This window comes from Abrus precatorius, unplaced genomic scaffold, assembly GCF_003935025.1.
Source record: "Abrus precatorius isolate BTA unplaced genomic scaffold, Abrus_2018 Scaffold6, whole genome shotgun sequence".
Lineage (NCBI taxonomy): Eukaryota > Viridiplantae > Streptophyta > Magnoliopsida > Fabales > Fabaceae > Abrus > Abrus precatorius.
Window position 1 is genome coordinate 6927655 of NW_020874406.1, and position 9096 is coordinate 6936750.

General features: G+C 30.1%; 1 protein-coding gene across 4 annotated transcripts; it reads right to left on the reverse strand.

Annotated features, from left to right (window-relative positions):
* Nucleotides 1-8414, reverse strand: LOC113869389 (protein indeterminate-domain 5, chloroplastic-like). Of its 4 annotated transcripts, XM_027505694.1 has the most exons (5): nt 8002-8328; nt 7648-7865; nt 6860-7256; nt 2471-3576; nt 1645-1765 (listed from the first exon to the last, which is right to left on the reverse strand). In XM_027505694.1, the coding sequence occupies exons 2-4, from the start codon at nt 7802-7804 to the stop codon at nt 2481-2483; spliced, it is 1650 nt and encodes a 549-aa protein (XP_027361495.1). In that variant the 5' UTR covers nt 7805-7865; nt 8002-8328; the 3' UTR covers nt 1645-1765; nt 2471-2480. The 4 variants fall into 4 exon arrangements, with proteins under 4 accessions (XP_027361492.1, XP_027361491.1, XP_027361494.1 ...); XM_027505691.1 differs by lacking the exon at nt 1645-1765 and adding an exon at nt 1-357 and having other exon boundaries at nt 7648-8414; XM_027505690.1 differs by having other exon boundaries at nt 1581-1765; nt 6860-7283; nt 7648-8328.
* Between the last annotated feature and the right edge of the window lie 682 nt (nt 8415-9096).

Here is a 9096-nt window from a genome sequence, read left to right on the forward strand (position 1 = left end):
CAAAAAGGCGAGAGTTTTTTATATGACTAAGTAAAAGAGCAAATGATGGTAATATTTATGTATATGGCGCAATGACCGGTACTCCCATATACATATTAAAGCATTGTCTAATAACAAAATGTAATAAGTTAAAACCATGAAAATTTTGTTTGAAATCCTAATAACAATTAGCTTATGTTTTAACAGTATGTTGATGCATGGTAGTCAATTTTCATATGCTTCCACAATTTTCACTTGTTTGAAAAACTTGAGGCTATAGCTATGTCTATACAGAAACTCCAATATGCTTTCACAATGTTGCTCCGGTAAACCAAAATAGATGGACTAATTAGCCATCAATGGAACAAGTTGACATCCCTGCAAAAACCCAAACTCGAATAATTATAATTAACAGATTAATTGCTAACTAATAATTACATTTTATTAAACAAAATTATACTAACAAAAGTTATTGATAAATGACACTTTTTTGGTGTGTGTTTACTCTCCACAGGTTCAGAGAAAAAGACAAGAAAAGCTTCTCAAATTTGTATTTCTTACCCATGTCTCACTCTCAGAAACAAAAAGTTGCAGCATACTATTTCAACTTAGTGCAATTTGTACTTAAGATGCGATCATGAAAGTTCAAACTTAACATATATGTAAAATAACGTGCAAGCATAAGTCAAATAGTCAATAAAGCTGAAAGACATAGTAATTCAAATTCCTAAAACGTCAGTGATTCCTTTTCTTTCTGTTTCCCATCCCATGGGACCACCTTATGAAAATCTAAATAAATTATAATAAAACTAATAATTGTAATTTCTCACAATATTTTAAATTAAAAAAATACAAATAATATTTTTTTAATACACTTTTAATATGTTTTTGATTAGTTAATGTTTTAAAATATCAAAATATTTATCTTAAAAGATGATATTTTTAAAAATTTATTTTGACTTTTAAAAAATTAATGACATAAAAAAATGTATTGAAGAGGATGTAGCTAACACTTTTTTTAAAACTTAGAATATTTTATATGTAAAATTTCCAATAATTTTCTAGCACAAAGAATTTTCCAAATTCACGGCGCAAAAATATCATTAGACATATTATTTAACAAAATATTATAAGATAAGTAAATTTTGTTTTAACTGTGGCTGCATAAGCCAATAAATTATTTAGGTAAAACTTTTTGTTATTGAGTTACTATTTCTTGGGATTTTAAAATTTAAAACCATTTATAAAGTACTAGCTTAAAGAAATAAATGGCTACCACAATATTTAGTTTATATATAATACCCACAAACACATAATTAAAATTATATTTTACTATTTATTGATTTTCTCAATATATTATAGTGATACTAATTCAGTAATATAATTAAAGGTAATATACGTCTATTTCCAACAAAACTTTATATAAAATTAACTAAACTCAAAATAGTATATAATGAAATTAACATGTGGGTTTGGAATAAATAAAAACTTTATAACAACATAAAATTTATTAACTAATTATTATTATTATTATTTATTTATTTTCATAGATGGCGTTATGGCTAAGCTAATTGTGACTTAAAAGAAAGAAAATGACAGATAAGAAAGAGACCGAATAATAATAGCAACAAAGTTGATAGGAGCATGGATATGTTTGGCATCGCCCCTCCAATTAGGTTGAAGGACATTCATGACTCTGCCAACCCATATACACTAAAATATATCAAAAAAAGAAAGCAAATGAATAGAGAAGACAACAGAAGAAACAAAGTTCTGCACCACATCGCTGTCCACCCCATGCAAGACAACATGTCAGGATCAGAACACACCCCTTTTTCTCGAGAAATATTGAAAAGCTGAAAGATAATCTTACTTTTTGAAATAAATTAAGTTATTATTTGATACATTCAAAAAGTATATATATACATCCTTTAATTAGGGAAAGGAATAGGATGAAAAGAAAGAGAAAATAATAAAATAATGTAAAGTGAGTATTAGAATTCTCTCCCCTACTTGCACCATTAAATGCATGAGAAAAAAAACACGTTTAACAAAATTCAATAATTTCATGTATTTTCTCTTTTTCTAAAAAATAGTACATCTGTGGTATTGTTATTATAAAAATGACCATTACTAACATTTCTGTTACTTCGAAAAACACAAAAGTTATGACACTAAAGTTATATGTTTAGGGTGAAACTAAAGCTTTGTGTTCTGTAGTAATATGCCTTTATGAAAACTTTTATAATTAAAATAATAAATAAAATAAGTAACATAATAAAAACTATAAAACTTTATTATTTGCGTATCATTATTTAAAAAAGAAAAGAAAACAGTAATTTTTTAAAAACTCATTGACCAATAAACAGTAAAAAAAAAGTGTTCCATATGTACACGCGCACACTGATCAATGTAATCATGCAGTAATCATACAGATAATAACAAAAACAATCACAATGACCAATGTAAGGGATCGAATTCTTTGACGTACCTTTTGTACTTCACTGAAAGTTCGCTCCACCACCGAAAGCTTGACCTGACGGCGCAGCATTATTTGTCTCAGCTTCCGAGCAGCTTAAGTTGAAACCACGTTGTTGTGAAGCTCCTCCACTTCCACCACTCATACTTCTCACCATCTGATTCTGACCACCGACGCCAAGAAAGTCCCTCGTGAGCCTATCAGAACCTCCAACGTTAACACCCACTCCTTGAAGTTTTGGTTCTCTGGTGTTCATCCCATGATCATATGCTACTTCAAACCCGGGAATGTTCATCATGTCTTGCAGGTTGTTGAAAATGCTGCTATAGTTTGCAGAAGTAGAAAGTGGCCTGTGATCAGATTTGGACCCTAAGTTTCTGAGGAGGGAAGAGGCAGGGTTGTTGTTGTTGCTGCTGCTGGAACTTGCAGCACCCATTTGAGCAGCTTTTTGGAGCAATGCGGTTGCTGACATGTGAGAAACGTTGTTGTTGGTGCTGTTTTGAAGAGAGGTGCTGAAGAGAGAAGGGACGGTTGTTGAGCTTGTTTGGTGATCAGTGATGCCCAATATGGTACTTTCTGGGAAGAAATTTGACCCTTCATTGTTGAAGTGTTGATCTTCAACAATGTTGTTGTTATTACTGGCTCGGTTGGATAGAAAGGGATGGTTGAAGAGGTTGGATCCAGAAGGGGAATTGTTGATGTTATTGTTAAGGTCAGAGAGTTGTATTAATCCTTGGAATGACTTGTTTGACACTAACCCTTGTTGAGGCTGGTGATGATCATGCTGGTAATTTTGGTTTTGGTTTGGTTCTGGCATGAAGAATGAAGGGGTTTGCATGGTGTGGTGGTGTGAGGGTCTAAAGGAGGAGGCAAGGGTTGGTGGGAGAATGTGGTCAAATTGACCAGTCCTTGCAGCACCAAAACGCAATAGGTCACTAGATTGGGTGTTTTGGTCATGAATGGAGGGGATCTGTGGACCCATTTGAGATAAGCCTAAGGATATGTTGCTGTTTCCATAGATTTGGTTGCCAATAGCACTGCTCAGGTTGGGTGGTTGTCTTGCACTTTCTTGTGCCAGTGCATCACAGAAGGCCCTGTGGGTGATGAAACTGTCTCGCCTGCAGTCACATTCCAAACAATGGTTTAAGATATCTAAGGTAAATCAACCATGTTAAAATAGAGTATTTTGAAAGGAAAAGCAAATTAGAGTGGGTGAAAGAAGAGTGACCAGTTCACTGCCTTGTGTTGTGATTTGTAACTTATTAGTTTGTTTAATTACTCTTTTATATTTTTAATATTTATATTTTGATTTTATTATCTTAATTTCGTAGAGATAAGTTTAAGTATTTATAAATAATATTTTTTATTAAAAAATTATTTATTATAATTTGTGTCTTTCATATATATATATTTTATTATTTTTAAATTTCTAAACTTAATTATAAAATTTTAAATTAATAAACTGGTTTTATTTTAATAAAAAAAATGAGATTTAAAAGAAACTTAATTTTAAGTAGATTCAAACCAATGTCATGCATATATATTTAAGATATTAATTATTTATATATAATGTATCTTCTTAAATATTATTTTTAATCTTATTTATAAAAAATAAATATTTAATTCAATAAGGTTAACTAGTAAATTATCCGTACATTTTATGTGCTTTACACAAGTATTATTAAATAAAAAAAATTTAATTAAATAATTTAAAACATGTAGTATGAAAAGCTTAAATTATAAATTTTTAAAAATTAATTATTACAATTATTAATATTAAATATTTAATATACTAAATAAATTAAATAAAGAGATGAATTTTAAATTAAAAATTTATAAAAAAATAAAAATAAATATAATAATGAATTAAAATAAATATTTAATTAAAAAAACAATTGACTTAGTGAGATAAAGAACAAACTCCTAGAGGTACTTTTATTTTGAAAAAAAAAAGACTCCACAAAATACTTCTATTTAAAAATTTATACTCATAAATTATAGATAAAATTTGATTAAAAAAATGCCAAGAAATGGTTAAAAAACTGCATATGAATTTTCTAATTTAAAAAATGACTATTGAGAGAAACAGAAATTGATGAGTTTTTGTATTATAATATTATTATTTAGTTCATTGTCCATGCATATATGTTGCTGGCATTTTTGTAACAAATTATTGCAATTGAGTTTGAATAATGTTTGTCTTTTACACTCATTTTTTTAATAATTATTCTTACATTCTCATTTATGGTAAAATTGAGGAGAGAAAAACTTAAACTTAAGTTTCTCTGTTTTCCTTTGTATAATAAATGGGAATATATAGGAATTGGGGTGAAAATTATGTATAAGAACATTATAGGCCCACACTTTTGTCATAAGTTATATAAGTCTAGATCAAAAGATTGAAAATTTTTTAAAAGGTATTTTACTATTAAACCTAACTAAATAAATAAGTCACATGAAACCATAAACAAACTACTCTCCTGAAGAAAAAAATGGCTATACCAAAATAGTGAAGTGTCACAGATCCCTGAAATATATATAGATGGCTAGAAGGAGGACTTGACATTCCAAGTAAAAGACAACCAAATCACATAAAGGAAAATCTGAACTTAAAGGACAATAAAATTCATAATGAGCCCGAGGACAAATATTTGCGTGTACTTATGAAATGAGTAGTTAAATAAAAGAACAATGTGAATGACACTTCAAGCAATTAAGAAGATAACTGAAAATTCCGAAAAAGACAACTAAGATAAAGTATGATATAGGTTAATAACTTAACTAAAACTTGACAAAAAGACTGGTCAGTCAATCAATTAATTAACAAGCTCCATTTCAAGAAATTGATGTTCCACAAATGAAACTAAATTAACCCCTCCCCATCGGTTAAATAGGAAATGTCATCATATATCTCAAGTACTGGGTGCTAATGTGTTCAAGTGGGTTCAAGGAAGTTAATAGATGTCTAAACTTTGAGAAAGATAAATTGAAAATAAATATGATAAGTAATAAAATTTGATAAAAGAAAAGAGATGTAGAAAAAAAAGAAGATATTTGTGTCAATACTATTATAAGTTGTTTGTAAATGAAAGTTGGAGTTTCAAATTCTTTTAGAAAAGAAGAGATAAATTTGCATCAGTATAAATAAGTTTACTCGTATTTTTTTAATAATTTTTATTTGCTAATTTTATCTTAAAGTTGACTATTAATTTAAAAATTCACATAATATAAATTATATTCCTAAAATTTATATTAATTTAAAGGTATTTAATCCTACATTTATGTATCTAAAAATTAAAATAATAAATATTTTTAAAATATATATATATATATATATATATGATAATATTTTAATAATTTAATCAGTAAAATTTATAGGCCGTACAAGAATGATGAGTTTATTCCAACTATTATAAGTTTATGTTTATATATATAATTCCAATGCCACCAAAATTGTGAAAAGAAATTATGTGTCTGTATGTAATATGGTGTACTCGGATTCACTGCAGTTCTAAACGCAGCATGACCTTAAGCACCTCCTTCAAATAGTGTCAAAGAAAAATTTGGAAACACGAAATATAGGGAGTTTGTTAGGGCCTGACGTTATCATGAAAAGGAGCACCTGCAAGAGCACAGTACTGAGCACATATAGCCAACTCACAAGAGAACAAACCCAGTAACAATGCCACACTACACTAGGCCCTCTCTTCTACACACACCATAACACCACGTGAAGGGGAAAAAAATAAAATAAACTAGGGGCATGTTTGTTTGAACTTAAAAATTGATCTTATGCACGTTCTAGTGCAAAACACACATAGACAAGAATAATATTTTCAAATGAGAAAAAAAAATACAAAAATATTAGTTAAAATATGGTGTTTTATGAGGTGATCATCAAATGAGAGAATTGGGGTTTTTATTTTGTGAGTGAGAGAGAGAAGAGGATGTTGTAATTTGTAAACTGTTCCTCCGTGTGTTTTTTCTGATTTTCAGAGATTATTCACGTGGGGGATGTTTCCTTCCACTTCACTTGGCCACCGTACCAAATATAAGAGAAAGATGACAAAGGAAACCATCCGAGAGAGTGAAAGAGAGGACAGAATCTGAATCAATTGGAAGGAAACCAAACTCAATAGAAAAAGAAAGCATCTAAGCCCCTTTCCTTCCTATAGCCACCTGAAGAATCTAATAATAAGCCCTAACTCCAAACCAAACCAAACCAACCTAAATCAAACCAAACACTACTTCCTGCTAATATGCCCAATACCCTTTTCTCTGTTAAATGTGTTAACCTTTATCAACTACAATTTCATCAATAAACTGCTAAGAAAAATGCATTTTTAAAAAAAATGGAACTATTTGGTCAATTTGGCACATGAACTGTTAATTATTAATTACCTCGAGAAGAGGGTGCCACAGTCACATCTGTACTCTCTGGTGCCACAGGTTTTGGAATGTGCTTTCCAATCTGATTGAACAGCATATTTCTTGGAGCACTTGTCACACTTCCACTTCTTCTCACCATGCTTGCGAGAATAGTGCTTCTTAATGCCAGTGAGGTCTCCAAGAGCCCTTGAAGGGTCATGGTGAACACATGTGGGCTCCGGACACAGATAAACCTTTCTCTTTGGCTCTTTTGTAGTCTTCTGCTTTAGCTTCCAAGGCAGGTTGTGTCCTCTTCTGTGTAGCTGTAGGTTTTGCTCCCTTTGAAACCCTTTGTTGCACACCTCACATATAAACCTGTTTGTTGCCATTAGTGTCTTTGGAGATAGTGCTATCACCTCCGCATCTGGATCTGCATACATGTTTCGTGTTTCCATCCCTTCCAATTAATTTCAATAAATAAAATAATGCCAAACAACTAAATAAATTGTTGCAAAGTTCACAAGATTAAAAAAATCATTAAAAATTAGAAAGCTTGAAGACAAAGATTTCTATAAGATACCCATATAATTTCAGCCCATTTCTCATTAATGTTTCAAAAGTTAGGGTTATTCCCCACCCCAGATATGGAATTGCATAAGTGGAAAATAGTTATAATAAAAATGGTTGGCCCCGTGAAATGTTTGCATGAAATTAACCAAAAATAATTAAAAATAAAAAATCGATTTCATTAATGGGAAATGGTTCAGAGATTAATTAGATTTTCTTTTCGCTTTTTTAGATAAAATTTTCAAGATACTTGCTTGGTGTTCCAGGTTGGTTTCTCCTTTTCTTCTGAGGGGGTGCAGCTGGAGTTGTTGAAGATGATGGCGGGGTTGAGGAATGTTGTTGTTGCTTCATCTGATTCTGATCCTCTTCTCTGATTCCAAAGAGCGATGCTGCAGAAAAAGGTGCTGCCATGTCTTATAGCAAAGCCTTTATATATAATAAACTTTCTTCTCCAGGTGTGTGTCTATATCTTCTGCATCAACTTGGAGTGAGTGATTTTTTGTTAGACCACAATCAGAATTCTGGAAAACCCACATGCAGTTTGAGTCCTTCAATTCTCATCTCAAATCTCAAAACAACAAAAGCTAAAAAAATGAATTCCTTTTGACCTTGCAGATTAAAAGAGAAGAGAACCTAAAGGGAAAAAATTTTCAGAGAAAAAGTTGAAGCAGAGAGATGTGAGTTGGAGAGGAAAAAAGGAAAATCCAGCCCCCATGGCCACTTGATATGAATTTGCTCCCAAGTTGGCTAGTTTTAAATGAGAAATTTTGAGGCAGAGGTTTTGTGAGTCTCTTCACTGATTTGGTGTCATGCAGATACACCAACACATAAGCACACACCATTTTACTTGTTTCTTTTTCTTTACTTTTTTTTCTTTCTCCTCTTAATTTATTATTCTCTGCCTTTTTTTTCTCCTTCAAACTTTATTTCCAGATTTTGCTCAATGCTTTTAAGCAATTAATGAAATTTTACAATATGAAAAATTAATGAGAGAGAGAGAGAGAGAGAGGCCTACGGCTCTGTGGACCCAATCCTTCGTGAGAAAACGACATAGGATGTGTGTAAGCAGCATGAAACAGCTATACCATATCTCTCTCTCTCATTTCGCATATTCTGACTCACTCCCAGACAAACTTTCACTGATCACCCTGGCCCACTGGGCCCTACACAAAACTCAAAAGCAAAATCAAATTAAAAGGTATGAACTTCACCGTGTGAGTCTATATATATATATATATATACACATTTATAATATTTTTATAAATCATAATTCCTATAAAATCTGATTTTCAAATAATATATTTTTACAGAATATAAACAATATTACCTATCAAACACACCTTTGGTTTCCTTTAAGTAGAGTTTTAATTCAAATTTTATAAATAGAAAACAAGGAATTGAAGTTTTAATTCTGTTTTAAAAATTATTTTTTGTTTTAAAAATAAAATATAATACACTTAAATAATTTTTTATATAGTTTAGACACTAGGAATTCAAAATTGAGAGTGTATTTAATTTAAGTCAATCGAATTGAATCCATTAAGAGTTAAAGTTGCTCTAGAACTTATATTTTAATATATTTTTCTTAAAGTAGGTTTAAAGATTCATTATAAAAAAGTTAATAAATAATAAAATTTAAGAATTATAATATTTAATATTATTTATACAATCAATTCTATCATATTTTATATTTTTTAATAAAA

Coding starts and splice junctions, on each gene's coding strand:
- LOC113869389 (XM_027505690.1), bottom strand. CDS start 7,804: ATGGCAGCACCTTTTTCTGCAGCATCGCTCTTTGGAATCAGAGAAGAG. Junction 7,284..7,647: donor AAACCAACCTGGAACACCAA/GCAAGTATCTTG, acceptor ATTAATTGGAAG/GGATGGAAACACGAAACATG. Junction 3,577..6,859: donor TGTGGCACCCTCTTCTCGAG/GTAATTAATAAT, acceptor ATGTGACTGCAG/GCGAGACAGTTTCATCACCC.